The sequence below is a fragment of the Hyposmocoma kahamanoa genome, unplaced genomic scaffold (assembly GCF_003589595.1).
Source record: "Hyposmocoma kahamanoa isolate Upper Pololo Valley unplaced genomic scaffold, ASM358959v1 93, whole genome shotgun sequence".
NCBI classification, from domain to species: domain Eukaryota; kingdom Metazoa; phylum Arthropoda; class Insecta; order Lepidoptera; family Cosmopterigidae; genus Hyposmocoma; species Hyposmocoma kahamanoa.
In genome coordinates, this window is record NW_020654810.1 from 4843228 (window position 1) to 4869659 (window position 26432).

The 26432-nt window shown below is 36.0% G+C and overlaps 2 protein-coding genes across 2 annotated transcripts in view; both read right to left on the minus strand.

Moving 5' to 3' along the window:
• Nucleotides 1-24597, minus strand: part of LOC113237101 (SEC14-like protein 2) — a 66016-nt gene extending 41419 nt beyond the window's left edge. The window contains exon 1 of the mRNA XM_026473368.1: nt 24437-24597. Coding sequence (XP_026329153.1) covers nt 24437-24499 — 63 coding nt within the window. The 5' untranslated portion in view covers nt 24500-24597. The remainder of the gene's footprint in view (nt 1-24436) is intronic.
• Nucleotides 24598-25115: 518 nt separating this feature from the next.
• Nucleotides 25116-26370, minus strand: LOC113237102. The gene has a single exon (XM_026473369.1). It carries the CDS (start codon nt 26243-26245, stop codon nt 25304-25306), a length of 942 nt encoding a protein of 313 aa, XP_026329154.1. The 5' UTR covers nt 26246-26370; the 3' UTR covers nt 25116-25303.
• Nucleotides 26371-26432: the final 62 nt, after the last annotated feature.

Here is a 26432-nt window from a genome sequence, read left to right on the forward strand (position 1 = left end):
TATGTTCTCTTAAGTGATTTCCGAATCCCGTAATGGTCCAGAACCTAAAAAATATTGTCGTAAGGCAGTCTTCATTTTCTGTCTATGTTCCTTGAAGTTTAGGTAAAAAAAACTCTACCTATTCTGATCCCTGATCATAAGATACGAAAACTAGGCAACAATATAATACTATCTTAGACTTAGATGAAAGATTATAGTTAAAACGTATTTGTAAACGACAAAGTATCAACGTATTTACCGGTTAACGACTGTTATCAATCGGTACATAATGGAGTTGACATTGAAACCATCGTAATTTGAAATCTAGCCAACCGTGTTCTATATCATGCTTGGTGTACTGTAATGATATAAAGGGTAATTTTTAAAACATCAGATTACAGATACAAAAATGAATGGATTTAAATAGATCGCTCTAAACGGTAATAACTCTGTGCAGGACGGGGGTGGAGTCATCGCGAAGGAAGAATGCACGTTTGAATTTATTCTACCAAACACAGGTTTAAAAAGTGACAACAAAAAAACTTAAAAGTTTATTTTTGGTAAATTTATTATGTTTTGAAAAAAGTTCTTGAACAAAGGTTGTTGTTTACAATGTTAATAATATAGTCCACTAGGTAGTGAGTAATTTAAAAAGAATCCTGTATATTTACGACTTGGAATATAATTATTATTTATACATAATAATATTGTCAATGAAAACTAATATTACAAATGCGAAAGTAATTCTGTTTGTTACGTTTTCACGTCTTTTTTTTTTTTACAACGCTGAACCAAATTTGATGTGGTATAGGTAGATGGGACCCAGGAGAACGACATAGCGTCGCCTTACTTTTTCAAACTCGTATCTTAAAGCACAAACTTAGTGAAAAGTAAAAAATGGATTGTATATACAAATTTTGCAGGCTGATTTCACATCAAATTTCCTTCATATTCACTCACTGGCTTTTACCTATTCATAAAGTAATGCATCCAAATTTATATCCTTGATAAGAAATTTAAAACAAATATTAAGTTTTGCCACCTTCTGAATAATCACTCATACACGCACTGATAGGCTACATTTTGTCACAAAAATTAATCTTACAAGGGGTGAAATAGGGGATGAAAGTTTGAGTGGAGAACTAATACATAGGGCGCACTATAAGTTTCCGGAACTGGCCACTTTATCATGTCAGCCGGAAGACGTCCACTGCTGAACATAGGGCTCCCCCAAAGATTTCCAGACCAGCCGATAAACAATAATTAAAAAGTAGTTACAACATTTGAAAATGGAACTCTTTGGCTGTAGAATACAGTTTGTTTCATCTGACTGTCACTTGTTTTTACATTGTGGCGTCATTTTAGAAATTGGTTGTCTACATCACCATGGATTTAATTCGTGAAAATATACGTAGTAATATTTTCTACGACTTTAAGTGTAATTTAACAGCTCAGCGGAGCTTCCCTCGGCCTCAAACTGCTTTTGGCGATGAAGCGCCATACAAGACGACTATTTATAGCTGGTTTCCAGAATTCAAACGCGGTCGTGTGAATCTCAGTGAGGAATTCCGCGATGGTCGCCCATCCACTGCTGTGAACAACAAAAACATCAATGCTGTGCGCCGTATGATCAAAACAGACAGGCATGTGACATACCATGAGATTCGGGCATCTTTAGGCATAGGCATGAGTCAAATACAATCAATACTACACAAACATTTGGGTGTGAAAAAGCAGTCAAACACAATTTGACTGAGGTTCAGAAAACGGATCGCGTCACTTGGTGCAATGCCATGCTTACCAGATTCAACGAAAGGGCGTCAAATTTGGTGCGGAACATAGTAACAGGTGACGAAACATGGATTTATAGTTACGATCCCAAAATAAAGCAGCAATCGAGCGTACGGGTCTTTCGAGATGAGCCGAAACGAACCAAAGTGGCGCGCGTGCAAAGTGCGTCTATGCGAATGATTGCTTTTTTTTTAATAAAACTGGACACGTAGCTACTGTTGCTTTAGAGAATCGTTGTACCGCAAATAGTGATTGGTACACGACCGTTTGTTTGCCGGAAGTCCAATAACTTCCGGCAAATGTGGAGTGGATGGGTTTGTAAATACAAGCTCCGTAAAAATAACCATAAACGCCGTATCATCTTGCACCACGATAATGCCAGTTCTCACACGGCCAGGGAGACAATTGAATTTTTAAAGGTGAACAACGTTGAACTTATGAGCCATCACGCGTACAATCCCGACCTGGCACCTTGAGACTTTTATTTATTTCCAAAAATTAAGAACCAGTTACGCGGTCAACGATTTTCATCACCTGAAGTAGCTGACAAAGAGCATGAAAAATAAGTTTCAGAGATTGTCACGGATGAGTGGCATAAATGTTTTCAAAATTAGTTCATTCGTATGAATAAGAACATTAACGCTAACGGAGAATATTTTGAGAAACAATAAATTCAATTCTGACCACTTATAGTATTTTTTTCTTATTCATTCCGGAAACTTATAGTGCGCCCTACGTAAAACTATGAAAATTAGCATATTATAGTAGGTTACTCGAACTACTAAGATATTCTACACAGACGAATTCGCGGGCACCTGCTAGTAAATAAATAAATAAATAACGCACACACTCATAGCCCCACACTTGTGTAACCTTGTATCGCGGGTGCCATGGACACACATATAGACAATAAAATATTACACCCAAACTCACGAGATTAATAAATGTAGGCCATACAAATATTTCTCTCAGGAATCGAACCCGGGACGTATACGTGGCAGACCAGCATGGTAACTGTTCGGACACGAAGGCAATTGTAATATAATAGAAAGTTGTGTTGTAATCCTTAATATTTAAACTAAACTGTGTAAACAGAACTCAACACATTGAAATGTGTGTACATCTTGTTAACAGAATGTACCAAAGGCGTGTATACAGTTATTTATATAAAAAAGTGATAAGTTGATGAAATGGTGGTCACGCCTTGTGACGTCAGCGTTTGTGTCTTAAAAAAACAATAAACGAGCGATCTACGTCTCATGAATTCAGAGGGCGCATTTATTCGGCACCAATGTTATTTATTCATCGCCCACCAAGCAGCCGCGCGGCCGCCGCTCGGTCGCTAAACGGAGCCCGTGTTACCGCCGCGCAGCGACCGCGTGCGTCTAAGGCTCAACTCACACTGCCGCAGAGTAAGAATGGGCGTTACAAATCGTATATAGTTATTGAAACTATAATTGTGGCAATATCGAATATCCGATATCGTGTATCTTAGAAACTACATATCGACATTGCTTCGTATCAGATACTCACTGAGTGGATATCAACGCGAAACCATTTTTGTGCGTCTTCGAAACTGTATTCTAACATTGGCCCGCATTGCTCTTGTAAACTACTAAAAACTATATCCAATAATATATAGTTTCGAAATCTGATTCCGAATATCAGTAACGGCAATGTAACAAAGCAGCGCGCATGCGGGTTGTATCCATGAATATATATAGTTTCAGAAAATGTATAGTTTCGAAATCCGATTTCGAATATTGATATGTACTTTCTATACGATATTCATTCAAAAAGCTATATTACTCATTCCTACCGTAAAACCGAAGCGTCGTTTTTCGCCTATAGTATATTCATCTGTATTTTTTCCATTATTAAGGTATAAATTTGTGTTATGCAAATATGGAAACGGGAGTTACTGCGTGTCACTCACAAAGGCGTCAGACGCCGACCACTGTGCCGACCATCCGGGCGCACTAATGCGAGCGTCGTCGCGCGTCGCCAGGCGTTGTAGTTGAAAAACAGGACGCGACGCGACGCTTCGACTCTGCGCCAGTGTGAGTTGAGCCTAACTGCTACGGCAAAATACGCTCTATTCATTTAGCTTTTACGTTTTAACTTAAATGAGCGTCTCGCGCACTCGTGCGAGTCTGGCTTGAATTTGATCTACGCGACTGTACACGACGGCGACGCGGACTCCGCTCGGCGACGTTGTATTATTATTCAGAGGAATTCACATGTTGTTGCCTAAATATTGTTGCACATGAAGGCGTTTTCGCCTCGTGTAACTGGACGCTTGAAGTCACTAAAGAGGACGTTGGGCAGAAACGAAGTATTTGCAAACTATTAAACAGCGAAAGTTGTATATCTACCTAGGTCATGTTTTTAGATACGATACGCTGCTGTCACTTATGGGATAGCTCTGCTAAATACCAACTGACCACCTTGGATTCAATAAACAAGCGTGTCAAGAGGCTTATAGATGACTTGGAATTAACCGTAGAGTTGCCTGTTTATTGGTATTATACACATATATCACGTAGAGTGTGCAATCGAATTGTATAATTTGTTTCCGCCTTTCCCTTTCCATCTTCGGGGACTAGACGTAGGCTGGGGTTCCACTATGTTGTGGATACTCCCAGGATTCGCACGAAGCGTGTCGCTTCGACATTTATATGGCGAGATTTTCTTTCTTTGTCTAATTGTTGCTTGTGTCTAATTTTATTCTGTGCTTACATGTCTGCATTTATTTTTTTAAGACTTTTTTGTACGTAACATATACAGGAATACCTCGCTTTGCGCGAACTCGGTTTGTACGATTTTCAAAAATTCGCGCTAATTTACCCCGCTTTAGCTAATTTGAACCCGTAGCTTCTCAGTTACTAAAAGTGCATTGTCAGAGGTAGTTCTTTCTTGGTAGGTCCTTTAATTTGAATCACATTGGTGAATTGTAAAAGAGCATTTTTACGAACAATGACACCACCGGCTAAGAAAGAAGACCGTATAAGAGCTTGAGCTTGGAGACGAAGATAAAAGTTTTGGAAAAGATGGGTTCGTTCGAATAGCACGTTCGTTACAATATTTAGCTTTTATTCGATCATACCCCGTTCTATCCCTGGTAGCAATCATTAGGTCGTTAGTCGTTAAGTCGTTAGGGCGACCAAAAAACTATAACACCAGATTGGTCAACAAAACAAGAACTACTACTACTACTACTACTACTACTAATTTTGTTCGGAACGCATCCCTCGCGTAAAGCGGGGTGTTACTGTATTTGAATTGTGGTGTTCCAATGTATGACGAGTCATGACAGAATAACAGCGAAGGCTATGTAATCAACATAGTCCTCAGATGCTGAGTCATGTACCCTTTAGACAGGATTTTTTTTTATTTTAACCTGAATTTTTTACATTTCAAATTCATATATTTTGCATGTCAAATAAAGCCTATTTTATTTTTTATTTTATTTTAAGAAGCCAAACAGCAATACCAAATAAAAAATAAACAGTTTCTTATCGAAGAATATAAAAGCACCAACTCGAACTTTCGAGATTTCTATTTAAGTACAATAAAACATTTGTGTCACTCAAATGCAAAGCTTCACGAGTCTAGAACCTGTTCACTTCACACTGTGCGAAAAGGTACGGTAAACCACACCTACACCTACACATACTGTTTGCAATGGGACAAATTCTTTGTTGAAAACTGTACCTCATGTCTAGTACATAGCGTTTAAATTTACAGTTTTAAAAGTGAGACGTTAAGTAGCATAAGCCGTGGCAGAGAACGTGTATTGTGACGTTGTGAAATTCAAATAATTGTGAGGGTAGCGTATTTATAAGCAAAAATTGGGGTTCAATGGGTTTCTTACTAAATAAAAAATGGATCTTAAGAAACTTGTGGGTTGTAATTTTATTCAATAGATTTGTTAGCTGATAGAGTGTGGAAATTTCTGATTATGACAATTTAATAAAAACATTTACCTACTTGGTAAATATTCCAACGCTGTAATCATTAATCAGAGTAGTAAGGAAATTTCGGACATCAATACGAGCAATTTATATCTATTTAAGCATTGACTTACAAATAAATGGACGACGAGTCTAATACAAAAACCACGAAAAATGTCCCAAGTCAACCTATTTAAACGTAGTGACGTAAAGGAATATGAAAAAGTTAAAACGTTGAATTTAAATTGTAATGTCAACGCAGTGCTGTCTAATTTTGCTTGCTTCGCTGTCAGTCGAACAAACGAAGACTAAAGCGTGAATGACGCTCTGTATACGATTTTAACGCCCTATAAGTTCGGACACTTTTTAGCGCGGACCCGACGTCCATATAAATAAGTCAATGTATTTAAGATTTAAATTAAACTTTATTGCAACTTACGAGTAGCAAGTCCTAAGAAGAAAATGTAAAGCCTAGAGGCCAGAGTGTAAATTCGTAATCATTCAAACTTAACTGCCGCGTTTGCGTTAAGATTTTTATTTAGATCTTAATTATATGTTTATAAGGTTTAAACGGTAACACGATAGTTAAGTTTACTTATTTGAAAACTTACAAAGCCCCAGAGTACCTACTATTGACTGTATCAACTTTCTCGATATAACATTAATTACAATTTAATAAAAAAAGAATAAATAACCGTTACGTGATTCAATTAAATAAAGAAATTTAAAATTCACAATATACAGAGTACGCATTTAAATTATTTCTTTTCAAGGCGATAGTGAATAGGAATAATTAAGGTGTGCATGCTATATCGACAACCACATCTTCACTTGTCATCAGGTCAGAAGGAAGTCAATCACGCGCTGTTATTATTTTATTTAAAAAAAGGTGTATGTACACGCGCCAGCACATCAAGCTACACATTGACGTATCTTGTTCCGTTGCACTCGAGGCGATTTTCGAACAAAAATGTGTAGTCTGATGTGCCGTTGTCCGTACAATATAATTTGAAATATAACATTTGGTTACGACACATTTTAACAACTTGAATTACATAAATATGTACCTACTCGATTTGTGTCTTTAAACCACGGACTTTTCAATGTAACCACAAGTAATACGCAATAATCGTTACGATCAAGAGTATCCAAGAGCCACTGCGCTTACGCAAACTAATTGTCGTCAAGTGACAGGGTCTTGGTGCCCTTGGACAGTGTTGCAACTTGGTTACAAAGTAAATAAATAATTGAAACGATGCACTTTACATGCAGGTGCCGTTTTTGATGCAATAATTACCTCTCTTAACTGTGATGTAAGTTCACTGATTATGTTGCTTAAACGGTGTTAAATCTATAAATAGATGGTTTACGTACTTGTTTTACGCAACACCAAGTAAAATGGAAACTGATGTAGAATAAATTGCAATTCACTTTATTCTTTGACGTACATACTATGACATAATGTCATGCCTAATGGCAGTGAGCATAAAAGTATAATATCATTGCCTAATGGTATTTATTATCTGTAGGTAATTTTTAAAACTATATTGTGCATTCTCTTCTGGGTGAACTCTGTTATTGGAAATCAACAGTCAAATACTGAGTCAAAAACGCGTGTCTTCCATAAATAATATCTCGTATTTCTTTGTCTGATCCCGTTTTTTTATAATTCAACATTCAACAGAATTTTTTTTTAAATTATTTTAGTTAATTTGTATTTTCTTTTTTTTTAAGTGAAATGAAGTAATACTGATTTTAATTTTGGTAGTAGGTAGTGTTCGTAACAATTTTGGTACCATCCTTTTTTTTTATTTATAAAAAAATATCAACATTAAAAAACATTACCAAAAACTAATATGTTATAATTATTAATACAAAGATCGAACACTCAGAAAAAACACTCAGAAAAAATTCCTTCGATCCGGTCGGATTCGAACCGACGTCTTCTTGCATACCGTGCCAGACGCTATACCAACTAAGCCACGGAACGAACCAGCGGACCTCACGAATTTTTCTATGTGCTTGCGTCGTGTCTTTGTACTTGGTCTTTCAACGACTTTTTAGTAATTAATAATTATAACAAACTAGTGAAGTAATTTCACAAAAATAATTGAATATCAATTCAATAAAAAAATTAAATCAAAATCTAATAATCAAAATAGAAAATATTAGGGACACTGTGTGACTCTACGACTCGTAATGGATTTTTTTTATCTATTACTATTTAATATTCTCTTAACTTTAGCATACTTTAAGTAATATAACAAAAAGATATGATTTCTAAAATTTACAAACAATAATTTATATATACCAAAATATATATAATTTAACTGCCTCAGTGGCCAAACGGTCACCATGCCGGACTGCCACGCAGATGTCCCAGGTTCGATTCCTGGGCTGGGAGAAATATTTGTATGGCCTACATTTATTTCTCTCGTGAGTTTGGGTGTTATTTGTGGTTGTCTATGTGTGTGTCCATGGCACCCGCGACACAGGGTTTCCTAGTACGGGGCTATGTTGAGTGTGTGCGTTATATAGTATTATAATTGTTAATCATTACTTAATTGCGCGTTTAATGATGGAAAACAATTTTAACGAACCATTTTTAATTCCTAAATATCTTTACGATTATATGTTGTCGTGTGTAGATAAAAAAAGATGCAGTTAAAAAAAACGTTAAAACTTCCATGCTTTTTTGTAAACTTTATAATTGTCATTATAGTACGTGTTTATTAACCGTTACGTGCGTCTATAAAATGTAATTGGATTAATAAATTTGGCATAATTTACTGTTAGTGACCTGTTTTCGTTACAAATAAATGGCCATTTTGTTTCTTCATCGTTCGATCAGTTGTAAAGTTTTTTTCTTGGCTTGTCGCGGTTATCGTTTCAGCCACTTACTTGTTTTGAAAACGGAAAAATTGAAACAACATTAATTAAGTGTATAAAGAAAGGGATCAGGCGAGGAAGTATGCGATATAAATAAAAGTTAATGAGCAACAGCAGAAGTAGTCTGTGGAGATATTTTCAGACATACAGTCTTGTTGCAAAAATGTTTTATCACACCTAAGTAGTTTAAAGTATAAAGAAGAAATAGCCTGGTATTAACCTCAAAAACTACATTACTGCATACTACAAGTACTGTTTTTCGTTATATATCAATGGTTCGTTTCTTTATCGTCTGGACAGTTTTAAAGTTATTTATCTAATAAGGTACAGGAAAAGCAGTTTGTAGAGATATATTTTAAGTTATAGTCTTGTTGCAAAATTGTTTTTTTACTTAATTCAATATGAAAAGAAATATACATAAACAACAATGTAGGACAAGTAATGTTAGAGATAAGGCATGCAGGTAAGTGTGTATGTAATATTGTGTCTGTGAGACACAACCACCTAAAATATATTTTAACGATGTGAGTAATTCTCTTTCTCTTCATTAAGCACTAATAATAAAAGTAGACATTGAATTTTATTGACGACTGTGCAAGGTGATGAGTTCTTACATAAAATATGGTGTAAGCAGTTGATTATATCTTGATGTTTATTATCGTTTACTATTACCACACATGCAACTTGTAGAAGAAAGTTTAGAAAGTGCACTCTTAGTCCATAGACATGCAATTTGCACGACGTTAACTCTTTTTTTTTTCATTTTTCTCGCCTACAAGGAAGCAAGGAGAACAGACAAAGGAGGGTTGTCGTAAAATGAAACTGCGGTTTGTGTAAAATTTCAATTTGTCATAATTACTAGGCAATAGGGTCGCGTCGAGTGCATAGGCTTTCAGGCCACGAAGGTCGTGGCCTGAGACACTCGGCACTCGACACGTGGCACTCGACGTATTTTATACGCTCCAACAACGCGCAAATGACGCACGTAAACGCAATTCAAACGCGATGCAGTCGCAGCGAGTAAACCTTTGCACACATTACAAAAGTGTCGCCGTAAACGCGCGTCATCTGCGCGTATACGTGCCACAGATGCGCTATAGTCGCGCGTATGTATCGCACATTTTGATAAGAGATAGTTTTATTGAAATGAGGCAACTACATGAGATTCTAAGTGTAAACTCCAGTGGAGTATATAAGCTTCTTGCATGCAAGGCGATGTTTGAACGCGTTTCAATCGCACACACACTCGCACACACTCAACTTCAAACAACAATCTTAAATTACACCCAAACTCACGAGAGAAATAAAAGTAGGAAATACAAATATTCCCTCGGCCCGGGAATCGAAACTGCGTGGCAGTCCGGCATGGTAACCGTTCGGGCATGGAGGCAGTTAAATCGATTCAAACGCGCGTAAAACGCGATACAGACGAGATTCGAACGCGCTTCTCGCTCACGTCTGTATTGCGTTTGAATGGATACAAACGCAACAATCTGCTTTTTGAACCTCTACGGCGCGTATAAAATACGCCATATGCATAGGTTCTAACAGTTATCACTGTGAGCATTAGATAAGGAGCTCTCCAGTTCTATTTTCGGAGGCCCTTTAGGGAAATCAACATTTTGAAGTTATTTTTGGCCTAGATCATGACTCCGGAGTGAAATTCCTCGCTCTGGTGCTCACATAATAGGAATTTTCTAGTTTTAGACCAGATTTTAATTGATACTATTGTTAGGCATGTATTATATTTACATACATATGGATATTTGATAAAAGAATCTTGTGTTAATTAGTGAGTGAATCATGCTTGCGTAGGTGGAGTAACAAAACATCGCACAATAATAATTTACAAATGAAAAAATGGTGATCACCTCGATAACAAGTTTGTGAAATGGATGTAGGTACTACTTACTAAACCTTTGGGTTTTTTAGTTCTTTAACGAATTTATAATAGGTTGATATGAGTTCCAATTTGGGAAAAACCTCGTGCGCACAATGGCAGTAATAAAAAGTAAAACCACTAAATATAAATACTGACTGAGGAAGGTATCAAAACGTAAAAACGCTTCCTAAAATGTTACTATTCTCAAATAAAGTGTCATGACCATTTGGTCTATGAACGTTGGATTTCAACTGCCTCCGTTGGCCGAACCGTTGCCATGCCGGGCTGCCACGCAGAGGTCCCAGGTTCGATTCCCGGGTCAGGAGAAATATTTGTATGGCCTACGTTTACTTCTCTCGTGAGTTTGGGTGTAATTTGTAGTTGTCTATATGTGTGTCCATAACACCCGCGACACTAGGTTTTCCTAGTGCGGGGCTATGTTGAGTGCGTGCGTCATTTAACATTACCTAAATTGATAATTTTTTTTGCTTGATTTGCTAATAAGTGTTATTTATGAACAGGTATAAAAAATACGGCGACAAGAGTGAATAAATTTTACAAGATCTCGTCTAAGTAATTCTGTGAAACTTGCGTGGTTGAATGTAAATATATTAAAATGTAGATATTGCTCTGGGTCACACCAAAATCTATATAGTAACAATTATTCTATGCCTATATGATGCATTATAATAATAATAATAATAATAATAAAAAATATATTACTTTGTTGCGAACTGTGGTTCCAAATGATAAATGAAGGTTTTTTCAATTTTTCAGGAAAAAGGTAAAACTAGTTTTGTGAATTTTTGTTTTATTGTGCGGAAGATAATTTGATGGACGTGTGTTCTTTGTTTTAAACATGACTATACTCGTCGCATAATATCAGCTGCCATGATTTATTTACTGATTTTTTGGCTCACAAAACTGTCATCTGATATTAAACAAACTGAGATACGAAAGCAACTATTTTATTATTACATGTATATATTTATAATGTTAGTGTTAGCACAGAGTAAGAAGTTATACGATTTACGCCGTGGTATGAGTAATACTTATATTGTAACATTTTCCTGTTCCTTTCTGTTTTTTATCCGGCTTATTGGGTGTGACTTTTTATTTAGTTAGTTTGGAATTTGGAACTGAGTAAGTGAGAGGGCTATAACAATAATTCGTAATAAATAATGTGCCATACAGCCACAGGACAGGAATTGCCCGTACCATGCGTGCTGAAGAAAAAATGCTTCTCCAGGAGTAAACCTACATACCACCCAAATCAGATCTACGGGAAACCTAGTCTGACGACAAAAAAACTATACTTTTGCGGTTTTAAAGTAGATTCGAAATTTCGTAGGCAATTTGCACTGGCGAGTAACTTTCAGTAAGGACTGGAATTAAATAATATTAAGTGTAGGCCGAAGAAGAGAGAGAAATGTTTACTGACCTACTTACTATTTTGCGATCTATTTAATCAAAATAAAGTTCTTAACTGTCATTTTTTTTTTTCTCTCATACCATTGACTTACAATTATATGGACGTCGGGTCCGCGCTAAAAAGTGTCCGCACTTGTAAGGCGCTAAAATCGTATACAGAGCGCGACACTCCGCTTTCAGCGCGATACTGCGATGACATTACATTTTAAATTTCGAATAGGTTGACTTGGGACATTTTTTTCGTGGTTTTTGTATTAGACCCGTCGTCCCTTTATTTGTAAGTCAATGTCTCATACATATAATTTGTGGTTGGTATATGTATACTTAGTAACATATGTTTCATTTGCAAGGGTTGGGGCCTGGTGACTTGTAGCACAGGTGTTAAACCTATAGCAAGCACCAGCTCCTACAAAATACTGTTCTAAAATCACTAAGATTGTTTATGTACTTCTTATTTGTAGTTGTATTTTGTGGAGAAATAAAAAGTATTATTATTAGAAAAAAAAATAGTGTTATTAATTATATTGATTTGAAATAATGCCATAATTTGTTTGCAGTGGGTGAAATCAGGCTGTGGATAATGGTGATGATGATGAAATAATGTCTAATTGTTACACATACGAAATGAAACATTTTTTCAACTCACGAGCTCGGAATGGCTTTCTTTCTCATTAGAAACTGAGCGTAAAAGCGTTTTTTCCACGCTAGCGTGGAAAAAGTTTTTGAATTCCGAACTTGACGATGGACTGTGGTACACCTAACGTTTTCTTTCGATGAAAAAAAAACATAATGACACGTTTAACTACGCGATTTGTCGTACCTATATTAGATACTTATTTATATACTATAAATCCGTTAGTATATTTTATTCTTATTTATTGTTGACATTAATGTGACAACGATAATTAGTTTTGTTTATTAAATTATTTTGATTCGAAGAATTTAAATAACACACTGTTTGTTAATTGTATTGTGTATTTGTTTGCGTACATAAAAATGTCAGTGTGTCGTGTGGTGTTTGTTTGGTGCGCCTGACACGCACTCCATGAGCTCCACACAATACCAGCGCCGTGGCCGTTCTCCGCCACGGCATATGCTGAGTGGTGCCCATTCAGTAGCTTAATTTTAGTTTAATTTATCGAGTTCTTATTGTTCTTAAGAGATATTTGTTTTTTCAAACAAACCGACGTTTCGGGTCCTTTACAGGTCCCATGGTCACGATTGACTCAGTCAACCTGTAAAGGGCCCGAAACGTCGGTTTGTTTGAAAAAACAAATATACGCGATTTAAATCCGGAAAAATAGTTTCATTTCCTATTTATTTTAATTTATTTTTGTTTATTTTGTAAGCACAATTTAAAATTAATGATACCGAATAAAATTTTCTTTCTTTCTTTCTTTCTAATGCCAATCCAGAGCAACTACAGTCCTGTCAAATCGAAGGATCTTCTCTTTGTGTTCTACCTTTGTATTAATAACCATTTCTATTTGATTAAACACTGTGACGTTTTGCCTATTGGAAATGATTTTTTTTATGATAACAAGTGACGGGACGTTGTTGAAGCAGTTGCAGTGCCACCCAGAGCCACTGCCACTGCGCCCGTCATTCATAAGTTGACAAGTCCCATGTGCTTATAGTTTCACCAGCATATTACTGCTTGGCGGCAGAAATAGGTAAGGTGGCAGTACTTCCCTGGACGAACTCTTTCACTAGGGGCTCTACTGCTACTGAAATGCGGTATGTGTACGTTTACGGATCTAAAATTACATTATATTTATAGTATTTATACATAACGTTATACGGTATTTTTTTTCAAATATTTCAAACACGTTTCGGGCTATTTATAGGTCTCATGGTCACAGCAGCCAGCCGTGTAACAATTGCAAAAATCTAAAAACGCGAAAAAACGACTTAATACATAACTAGTTTTTTTTGTAGGTTGTGAGAAACATTAGTTCCTCGTATAAATTAAGCGCAGTCTGTCATATAAGTACTTGTTAATTATTACTATTAATTTTCGCCAAGTTAAGATCAAGATCGTAAGCAAGGCAGTACCGGCACGCTACGATGGCCGTTTTGACAGATTATGATAGTGAGGTCAAATCTCTATTCGTTATCAAAAAAACATTAATCAAATGCGAGTCGCATCTATAAGTTTTTAGATTTATAACTAGTTTTGCAAGGGGTAGCTGATTAAAAAGTTTTATGAAACGAAAATAAAAATGTTTACTTAATATATCGCCATTTCGAAACTGCTTTGTTTTACGTTGACCTTTGACCCGAGTTTGCCGGAGGTAGAAGGTGCTGGACAGCGATACTATAAGTGACGATCGTATTCGGTTACATTTACAAAATTTCGAATTTCGATTAACAAATTTAACGAGTTGTGTCGTAAAATTATACATCCATAAATTTTACTGCACGTCACTGTTGACAACAATGTACATCAGTTAGGTCCATCAACGTAGTTAAGAATTAATACGAAACTTGATGAGCGGACAAACGTCAGAACGGTCATCATAGCGTGTCGGTACTATAAATACATTTAGGTAGGCATGTTTGGTTGCACAATATGTTGATATACGTAAATCTACTTAGTAATTGTATATACAGAATAAATGACATAATAAAAGTGTTCATATGGTCATTTTGTTGAAGGATGGCTATTCTACGCACGTCCTGTAAGCAGTCTCTACAATGCGCCTACGCAGTTCGCAAGGTACAATTTCAATAGGTTATTTGACTAATTTTATTTTATTGTCAATCAATTTACATGTGCAGACTGAAAGTGAATTACTTTTCCGATCTCTCCACCAACACCAGAGATATGGACCATTTAAATGAGGGGTGAATGCTCCATCTCTTTTTAGCAAATTAGTATGTAGCTTTTGACTGCCTCTGTGGCCGAATGGTTACCATGCCGGACTGCCACGCAGAGGTCCCAGGTTCGGTTCCCGGGCTGGGAGAAATATTTGTATGGTCGATATTTCTCTCGTGAGGTTGGGTGAAATTTGTGGTTGTATATGTGTGTGTCCATGGCATCCGTGACACAGGGTTTCCCTAGTGCGGGGCTATGTTGAGTGTGTACGCTTGCAGGAGCCATTACGGAATGACGTCACCAATAAGTTCAGCTGTTTCTTTGTAACTTTCTGATTAACTATTTTATTATCCAAAGAGTTTATTTTCGTTTCAACATGAATTGGTAGTTTTTGTCGTAATGAGAACCTTTTAATTTTCGGTAGTCACACCCCTATCATATTTTTTCCAGTTCAGATTTCAGAGCAATCGAAAAAATATTTTTTTTAATTTGATTTAAATAATGTTATGATGTAACCCTTAGCTACTCGCACGAAGAAAATCACACAACTACTCGCATGGGATCCTCGCTGTCGAGTCAATGTTGACTGTGCGGTGCATCGTAGATAATTTTTTTTTTTTTATATATGTATTTGTAAATATTAGTCAAATACCAGTAATTTTAATGCAAAAATTTATTCAAAAGTTTTATTTTACAAACTCCGTAACAAATAATACGAGGTACTACTCAAAAACACAACCAATAACCATTATAGATTTACTTCGATCTAAAAATGTTACCTACATAACTACTCGCACGGGGAAGAGTGCAGTAACTTGTGCTATACTCTTTACATCCTATTTGTCACTAAAATATAAATTGTTGGTGAGAGCGTACGCATTCCGATAGACCGAAGCATTATTTTATAGCGCGTAAAGGTAAGTAGACCTCATGCGAGTAGTTAAGTGTTAAATACTAACATAGTATATTTTTATTTTCATTGAATATGATGCTGTTTTTAATATAATGACATTCTAAACCTTTCGTGGTTATTCACTAAATGATTATAACTAATATCAGGTTTCTTACCACGGTATGACTTCTTTTTATTTTTCCCGATATTTCGGAACGGTTGCACGCACCATGGTCACGGGTTGACGGGAAAATAAAAAAAGTCATACCGTGGTAAGAACTAACTAATAACAGGATATTAGTGATAATCATATAATGACATTCATCTATTTTTTGTGATAACACCCCACTAGTTCGTTATTATTAACATGAAGAAAAGTTCTTTCAACTCGACTGGAACCGAACCAGAGACTGTTGCCTGAAGTCACGTTGACTCATTATTATTCATCCTATTGCTATAAAATTTAAGTGAGTTATGGTGCTCACACACAACCGTGTTAGTCTAATGGTTTGACCTATCGCCTATCAAACAGAGACCGTGGGTTCGAATTTCGGAGTCTGAAAATTAATTTGAAATTTTACCATGAGCTTTTCGCTGGCAAAAAACATCGTAAGGAAAACAACTAGTACGTCGAAGGTTTGTAAACCTCGGAAAACATGTCGCACTTGACAACTAACATAGTATTATCTTAAAAATTGCGTTATATTATATTTTATCTCAAAATTGTGTTATATTAATAATTTATCTCCAAAATTTCGCTATATTGAATCGTATACGAATGACATATAAGTAATATGTCATTCGTATACGATTCAATTTCAAAGAGGCAGGACAACACTGTCGCTTTGAAATTAAATAGGTAATATTAATATAACTATAAAGCAATTTTGCGATAATACTATGTTAGTTGTTATGTGCGATGTGAAGTTCCAAACCCGCAATGGGCTAGAGTGGCGGACTATGGCCTAAACCCTCGCCAGTGGGTCGTATAAATGAGTTGATGCTCACAAAACTTAATCTGAAATATTAGAACCGTTTTAAAATATCATCTGGGGCACCTCTACAAGTGCGTCTAAAGCCGAAAATACGGTTCTTTTGCAGATGCACTTCCAAAATTCTGTTCAGTAAAGATATATATTTAGGTTTTATAAATTATGATAATAATAATAGTTAGAATAGGAGGGCTTGAGTTGTAGTTCCCATTGAAATTCTAATGAAAAAAAAATGTAATTTAAGAATAAATTCGTACTTCGTATTTCCATGTAAGTAAATTACATAGAAGTTTTAAGTTAGAATATACATAACTGTACCAAAAATCCGTGTTTTGGTGTGATATTTAAACAATTCTCGAACGATCGAGACTAGTTGAAATTGTGAATGTTTTTCTTACCCCATATGTCTTAATATACTATGTTAAAATAGTCCCACTTTAAGCTTCACGCATATGCACTAATATTTGCTTACGTCTTCAAAAGGAGAAGTATATTTGCTTAACGTCCTTACACAAAACTGTTTGTTTTGGAATTGGTCTATTTTGTGTTGAAGTGTGGTTAAGTACAAACAAACTTTCAAATATTGCTAAACCCAGGGCAAAGTACAATGCCTTTTCTTAGAAAAGTGCTCTGAAGCGGGATGCATATGGACTGATGACATTCGTATCATACGTCCTTTAATTTCGTCGAGTACCTATTACTTATTTGACGGTAATTGTTTCGAACCATTTTGAAGACGGATATCGAGCGTTACATCTCTATTTTTTAACCGACTTCAAAAAAGGAGGAGGTTCTCAATTCGACTGTGTTTTTTTTGTATGTATGTTATGCGATAACATTTGTGTACCGATTTTGATGATTCTTTTTTTGTTGGAAAGGGTACCTTAGATGTGGTCCCATTTAAATTTGAAGAAAATATTCCACCTGTAAGGGTGGCAAACTAGGGGATGAATACCTTTTGAGGTCGGTTTTTTTTAGTACTATGTACTGTTTTGTTTTTTACCACCACAGCTAATTGCCAAAAAATAAATATATGTTCTGCAGTTTTGTAAAAGTAATGTAATGATGTACTATTGTAATGGTGAGTTCATACCCTTTGCATAATAAAGACAGCTGTCGTCAAAAGTGCATGTACTTATCACACTATATACCATAGTATATTTTTTATTAAAGGACTAAAACGAGCAGATACATCGCCGAGGCGATTACTACGAGGGTTTATATTGGCTTATAGTCTTGAGGTGACTTTACTTTTCACTTAGATTGCGAGAAAAAAATAATTTATCATATAAATTGTTTACGCTCTACAACAAAATCACAAACCAAAATTGTGAAGTTTTCGCGGTATTTTTTTTTCCAACTAGCAGCTTGATTTTGATTGCCTCTCCCGATCGGAAACTGCGTCTTTTCCGAGTCGAGGGGCATAATTGCGATTCACAACTGGCCGATCGGAAACTTTTGACATTTCTAATCGGAACAATAGTTGATTTAACTCACAAATTAGAAAGATATAGTAGGAATCAGGTTCATCTTCTCGCTCAGAAACCCATCTGATTACGAGACTACCCGATCGGATCAATTCCGATTTGAATCATAATCTGGACGCAGACACAGATGCAACAAACGCCACAAAACGATTTCTTGTCTTTTGAACGATTTAGATGCTACGTCGCGTCACTAAAATGGTCCATACAAAACGCACTAACGCGGTAAAATATTATGGCGCCACCGTCTTTGCTGAAATGCAGAAGTATAATATCATTGCTGAAAAGGTACAGAATTGAAACTGAGCGCAGTCTTAGAACGTAAGAACGTAACATTTTCGTAATGAAAATGGTCCACAAGCCCTTTTATTTACTGAATTCCCGCAGCGCAGCGAAATCTGTGAATCTTTTTTGTTTTTGTCATTATTTTGAAGTGTTGTTTTAGTTATAATTATATTGTTTCACAATCACATAACCAACTTTTATATTTTGGCACAGTCTAGAGCCAGTACTAGCTGTTTGAGCATGTCTAGGTCAATCGAAGTAAATTAAAAAACTATATAACTATATAGATACTTTTTACTCCCTAGGGATTGATTAAAAGACGCCACTGTACCACATTACTCGAAATATGCATTGTTAATGGTTTGTATACCTAAATAAAGAAACATTTTAATTATTTAATAAACTCTTGGCAGAGTTTAAAAGGAAAGTGAACAAATACTGCGACCATAAATCATACCTACTTTGTGTGATTATTAACATGTTTGAAGAACTTGTTTTTAAAACTAGTTTTCTATGTAGTAGTGTCTGTGGTAGGTCAAGGTCTTGAGGTGCATTGACATATATGTACGCATATTGTACTTAAACACAATTAATTTCATAAAGCACTATAATGATTTAGTTGAGGACTGTATTTATTTATACATATTTAGTAGCATAATTTTTTGCAAGAAAATGTGTGGGAAGTAGGAAATCAAAGTGCACAACCATAATATCACGTATAGCCTGGCTAAATAAATAACTCAGTCGGTAGAGAATTATGGGTATTTATTTTATATAATAAACGGGGCACAGAGATTATTACGACGTAAGTAAATACTCATAACAGGAACTAGTATAAAATTACAGCAGAAAAAGCGCACGCACATGATAAAAAACTTCTAGGAACCAGTGCTAAGCGCGGACTTTTGGATACTAAACAAATTAGGGCTCGCGGGAGTGCGGGTCGGTAATCACGCATAAAACGGAAGTTACCGGTCGTTTCGTTATTACCATATGATAAAAAGTGATATTTTGGCTAAACAGGGTCGATGGCGAGAAGCGCCATGTACATTCGCAAAGACTAATTTAGTTCCTCGAGGATGGGTGGTCGTCACGATATCCAGTAGGACGTAGAACGCTTGCGCGTACGCTAAGGGCGCACTAGATGGGGTTAACACGCTATACATGTAAAATTAGCTCCACACACGAAATGTTTCGCTATTTTCAAACGTTATTGACAACAACGCGTGTTACATACTTTCCACAAAAATGTGCGATGTTCTTGGTCCTTTATTTATTCCTTTAGTGGCAGTATTATTAAGAACGCGAGCAGACTTTTAAAAAACCTACATCATCGGCTTCCATCATGTAACTACATGCTAGAAATAACGATGGGATTTAGTAAAGTTGTGGTGGTTGTATCTGAATACTTATAAGCCTATACCCACGTCTAGAAGTATCCATTTTGTTTGGCTCTACATAAGATCCTATTATAATTTATTCCTATTAACATTGTACTGTATCGTTTGCGTTTGTACAGCATTGATATCGGTACATTCTCGGAATATAAAATCAAGTAGGAATACAAATAAAATTGCTTTATGAGCAGTATCCTTATTTAGACAATATCAAATCGTTGCTCTGATCTCAAAGTAACTAACTAACGTATTTATGTTATGAATACAAAAAAAGGTGCCACAAACATCCATATCCGACCCGAGAGAATACAAAAAAGTAAGTTTTTAAGATTGTGCCCGGGACCACGAGATGGCGTCACCATGAAAACCGGTGCGGAAGCTACTCGACAATGGTACGACAGTCGTTAAAAAATAGGAAAATAAAAGTTCATATTTAGTTACATTTTCCAAATTAAGTTTATCTACTGAGGAATTTATAGATTTACCAAATGATCTCTAGATATTGTGGTTTGAATTTTGATATTAATATAATGACGTTGAATTTAATTACACCTTTACAAATAGACGTAATTAAAAAGAAATAGGTACTCACTCAAACATTATTTCCTTAACGAATTGTACTGAACCACAAGTTTATTTGTAAGTCAATGGTATAGTATTTTTTTTTAATAATGTTAAGCGACGGGACGAAAAATTAGTGCGCCTGATGGGAAGCTACACGCCTGTCCATAACTGTTGCAGTGCCACTCTGAGTTTTAAATCGCAAAGATAACATAATATTTATAGTATATATACAAGTCGCATGTGCCTGTAATGTCACCAACACCCTTACCCTTCAAAACCGGAATGCAGTAATGCTGACATTACTGCTTGGCGGCGGAAATAGGTAAGGTTAGGTAAGGCAGTAATACCCTGGACGAACTCTTTCTCAAGGAGCTCTACTGCTACTAGTGAGAGTGGTACAGTGAAGAGCAGGTCACGCTAGACAATTTCTACTTTGGACCGTTCGTATAGTAAGCGGCATAGAGTTGGATTTAAATCTAAAGTGTCAAGCTTGATGTGCTATTGACGCCATAGGTACTCATATAAAAAGTTGTTGGGTTCCGTATTTATGTTAGGTTCTGCCTTTGCTACGTGAGACAAACAAATTAAAGGAGTCCAGACACTTTGAATTTAGTGTAGGTAACTAATTAAAACTACTGATATTTTTAATCATTCGATTAATTATTAGTGGCGTATTTGTATTTATCATTTTAAATACATGAATAAATGGGGATTAAAAATTATCAAATTCAAACGATAAATCTATTGCAAATATTATTCGTACTAAAATACACTTTCAGGCACATAATTCGAACCACAACGCATTTTCAGTATTAAGTGCCATAAACTTAAACAATGTTTGATTGATCAAAAACAATTAGGTACGCAAATTTGAAACTAGTATACTAAACGTCTTTTCCATAAGTCCTTGTTGGGGATTTGGATTTGCAAAACGGGGGAAAACTTTTTCTTAGATGATAATACTATTTTTACACATTCTAGCCCTTTACGACAAAAATGCGTAGTGGCTCGAATTATGTGTCTGGGAGTATATTTTAATTTATTGTATAAAGAGCTCCAATATAAAAATGCTAACGGCGTAGTAATTTTCGATTTTAATGCCGAAGTTATTGTAAGTTATATACGAAAAGAAAGCGATTATAATTTAAGTAATATGTTTTATGACGTAGACAAGGACGGTATTGATTGTTATTGTTTGACTAAAATGAGCAACAATGACACATACTGAATTGTTCTAAAAAAATAACTAAACCGATTTGTTCAGTTGAACAAAGATATAACTAACTAAAGATATTAACCCATATATGCCCAGAACTATTTTTGGTCTCCGATTTCTTTCATTTTTGGATATGTGAGTACCTGAAGGGTTCTTATGATGAATCCAAAAGAATATATGAGGTGGGTGGTGGGGGGATCCTTTTTTTTTAATGGGTCGATAACGACCCCTGGGTCAAATATATAGTCAAGTATTATATAGCTCATGTCATTGTCTTTGTTACCTGGATCTAATATGTTAATGCCGAATAAAATGCTATTATTGTAAATCAACTTTTTATTTACTAACAAAACTTAAGAGTGAAAGAGAGAGAAACATTTTGCATGCAAATTGACGCCACATTTAGTACACGCTGTAACTGTTTTATTTTTACAGAAAGCACATCGAAGTCTCTTCACAGCCTTTTCGATCATGTGCTCCGAATTGTGTTTCCGCACCGAATAAGGTACAGTGGTTTGTATCTTTCGTGTGGGTCCGGGTTGAAGCTTTTCATTTCCATAGTTCTGCAGCCATACGCGGGTAATGCTCCTTCGAAACTCAAGAGTGTCGATGTCACTCCGGTACTGGCGAGCTAGAAGTGTGGCATTATTTACCGCGACGTCAATAAGCCAAAAAATAATAGGTGTATACCACTTCTTGCCTCTCATTGCAATCCTATAGACGCCCACGTTGGCGTCCAGTCGATCCACACCTCCCATACATTGATTGTATTGAGAAATCAGGTATGGTTGCGGAATATCGATTCTTGATTTTAGGGCAGCTGAGTACCTTTTCGCCTTTTGTATGGGATGTACCCCATGTTCACTAGACAATAGTGTTACAACACTATTATCGTGCCACCTAACAGCGCATATCCCGTTTGTTTCATCCAATTGGTAATCGTAGTACCCTCTTTCTTCTTTTTGGCATTTTTTCATGTCCTTTAGTGGGCAGTTTTCAATTCGGTTATTCCGCACCGTCCCTGTTAAGAACACGTTTTTTTCTTTGAGCTCGCTAACCAATGGCAGTCCAGTAAAAAAATTGTCGCAGTAGACAGAGAAAACTGTGTCGGGATACTCCTCTTGTACTTTAGTTATTAGTTTCTTGATAACATAACGTCCCAGTCCTGTATCGACACGCTCTGAGCGCCCTTGGTAAGGATCAGCAATCAGACAGTAACCCAATCTCGTCGCAGCAATCCACATTTTGAACCCAAACCTTATTGGTTTCCCTCTGATATGTTGTTTACAACCATGTCTACCGTAATACGGAACCATGGATTCATCAATACTTATTTCTTTTTCAATAGGAGCATACTGTAGAAATTTAGCATTTAGCATATCAATAAGCGGGCGTACTTTTGCCATCTTGTCATTTTCAGATAGTTCTGAGTTATTGGCTACATGGAAATAACGCATTATTTCTTCGAATCGATTTCGACGCATACTGTTTGCGACAAGAATATTGTGAGTATCTTTATTACTCTCCCAGTACATGCGGCGTCGCGGCAACGGAGCATAACCGGACAAAATAAGAATACCAATAAAGCAGTACATTTCTCTGTCAGATAAAGAAAATTTTGTATTTCCTGATTGAACAGCATATATTACTGTTTGTCTGACTAAATATACAATAACGTCTCGATTGAAAAACATTTCAAAAAACGTGACTGGGTCAGTATTTTCGCATAAAATTGTTACAGACCTAGGTAGCGGTATGTTCCACTCACGATTGAGCGGGGGAAGATCTTTTTTCACCCAGGTGCGCCCACCCGCTTGGTGTTCAGTATTCGTTTCTCGCCACCTGCCACGCCCTCGTTTGCGGTTGCTACCGCGGGACCTTCCACGGGCTCTTGTACGGGCTGTTTCTCGAACCGTTCCTCGAGCCGTTCCTTGGGCCATTCCACGGGACGTTTCACAGGCCATTCTACGGGCCCTTCCACCCGCTTTTACCACCAGAGACGATGGTGCGATATCTTCTAGTTCCTCATCCTCGCTGGAAGTGGTATCCTCAGCTAAAGGACGTCTCAAAATAATACTTGCAGGTGCGAGTAGCTGTCGACGAGATAAGTGATGAAAATATACATCTTCTTCATCGCCAGAATCACCGTCAGATACCCTACCACTACCTGGCGGCTCAATAAAAATATCAACACCTCGTGTCTCATCATCGGAGTCTAAATTTTCTAGCTCGTCTATTATCTCATTCGTCGTAAGCAATTTTCGAGACCTAAAAATAAAAAACAGCAATTAAATATATATCTTCCCACAGGGTCGTTAACGACCCATAAAAGTTGTGACAACGATCTAAGTCTTAAAAAATATCTATTTTCATAAGTTTTCAATATTATAAGATAGGTAAACTATCCCATTTTGTAATAAAAACAACATAACACGTACATTTTTAAATAAAAAAAATATACTTACATTTTTCTCAGCAAGAACACACTTTTTTAGCACCACTAAACGAGTTATGTCTTGAACTTACCCCACAGATTACAAAATTGACTATTGAACTAAATTACCTATTTGTTTTGGAAGATAATACATTTATTATTCGATAGATGGCTCTAGGTGGTGCAAAAAAAGCGTTTTCGTGAACATACTCACGCGTTTTTTAAAACCTGTTTTACAGGACAAAATCGACCCAATGGGCATATATGGGTTAATTTAATCATTCTAAATTTAATTAAAACATTCAAGAACAAAGGTTACTATAATAATGGCGCAAATGTTCCTGTAATTAGTAATACTGTGCATTGCACTCGGTAGTTCACCGGTTCAATGAGTACAAGGAATAAAAACACTAGCTACTAGGTACTCACCTTCATCAGCGCGAAACGCTGATCATCGTCTATACCCACAACAGCCATAGACACTGGCGCCATTTCACAAAATATTTATACAAAAAATATATAGGTTTAATACCACGACACACGTGTATGCACAGCGAGCGCCGGCGCGCGAGTGATTACTTGAAATGTAGAATTGAAAGTGACGGGAAATGCGCGATAAATATTGCGCACGCGCATTGTCCGCTGTTATCTGCTGTCTCATCGTGATAATTCGGACTGCACATAAAAAAAATTAAAGGAGAAAGTAAAATGACTGATTACAAATATCTTTTATTGCAAAATTACATTTTATAAGAAAATCATTATTATATCTTCTTTATTTATTGTACTTTTTTATGTATGTACCTGTGTATTTAAATAAATAGAAAATAGGATATAATTATCAGTTTATAGATAGCTTAAGTCTCAATAAAATCTTTATTAATTTCATCTTTGCCTTTCTATTGGGTTGCCTTATACTTAAACTCAACCTTTGTGCCATTTATGACAAGAACTGTCCAAATAATGTATGGACAATGGCAAATCAGACTACACATTTTTGTTCGAAAATTGCCTCCAGTGCAATGGAACAAGATACGTCAATGTGTAGCTTAATGTGCTGGCGTGTGTACCTTGACTACACTAAACCATGAATGAAGTGAACCATGAGAGAAAGTATGTATTATATGTTTTTTTCTGACTATATTTCCAAACATAAATTATATTTGTCATAGCATAGTGAAGGGGCGTGTAATACTTTTACACCAGTTAGATAAATTATACAATGATATGCAACTACAATGTTTATATAAGATGTTGGTTTATATCCTGTTCGAACAATAAATCTCAGTAGTATTTTCATTTCATAACAGTGAACACTACTCCTCCTCTTTCAGGTTCCTCATCATGCACCTCCTTATCACTCCCTTCAGGGTCTGAAGTGACTGTCTCATCATCACTTTCCTCTTCTCTGTACTTTCCAAATATCCTAGTGCATTCTGGTGCCTTGACTATTTTAATACCTAAACGAGCTTGTAGTTTCTCCGCTGCATGTTGAGCTTCTATCTCCTTTAATTGCATATTGTGTTCTTTTTGAAGTTTCAAAGATTCTTCTAGATTTAAAACTTTAGCTGGGCTATGAAGAATTGGTGGTGGTGTAGCAGCAGTAACTTCCCAATTTTTATGCTTTTTTCTAAGTATCTCCTTTTCTGGCCTATGAACATCAGATATTGTTGTTTTAAATGGTTTGAATTGTCCTGTAGTTTTAGGTTTAGCTCGAATTTCGCTTTTTTCGACTATATATTTTACATGTGGAATTTCTCCTATTGCGATCAATTCTTCAGTTGATATTAATGGTTTTTCTGGTTCTAAAATTTTTAGTTTTTTTTCTTGCGCTGTGTTCTGACTGAGAATGTGTAAAACATCATCAAGTTCACTGTCATCATCAGAGTCAAGATATACGTTCTCTTTAACCCCCATTTTGCCTTCCCATTCGATGTTTTGCACGGACTGCTTGTCTATGTCACTGAGTTTCATGCGATCGAATAGTTGACGTGTTTGTTCCTCGTCATGTTTTGCCTTTATTTCAACTACAATTTTATCATGAAAAGCCTGTATTTTAGCTCCTTTATCAGCTAATTTAGCTATAAATGGTTTGTTATTTAATAGTTTTCGTTGCCTATCTCGAAGTTCTAATAATTCTGGAACGGTTTTTGATGATAAATCTGTTATTTTACCATCAATTTCAGATTTTGGCGGCGGTGGTAAAATTCCTGGGACTTTTGTATTTATCTTCTTCATGGCTTGTAGCGCAATCACAATATTAACTAAGTTAGCTACTATCTATTGTACTGACTCATTTTATTTATTTGTTGCTCAAAATGATAAGTTATTTTAACCTTAGCTTGACAGCTGTGTTTTTTTTTGGCCTTTCGCGGTCAGACAGCTGTGTTATGATTTTTTTTTTTTTCTTAATTTATTGCTGGCC

Coding starts and splice junctions, on each gene's coding strand:
- LOC113237102 (XM_026473369.1), bottom strand. CDS start 26,245: ATGAAGAAGATAAATACAAAAGTCCCAGGAATTTTACCACCGCCGCCA.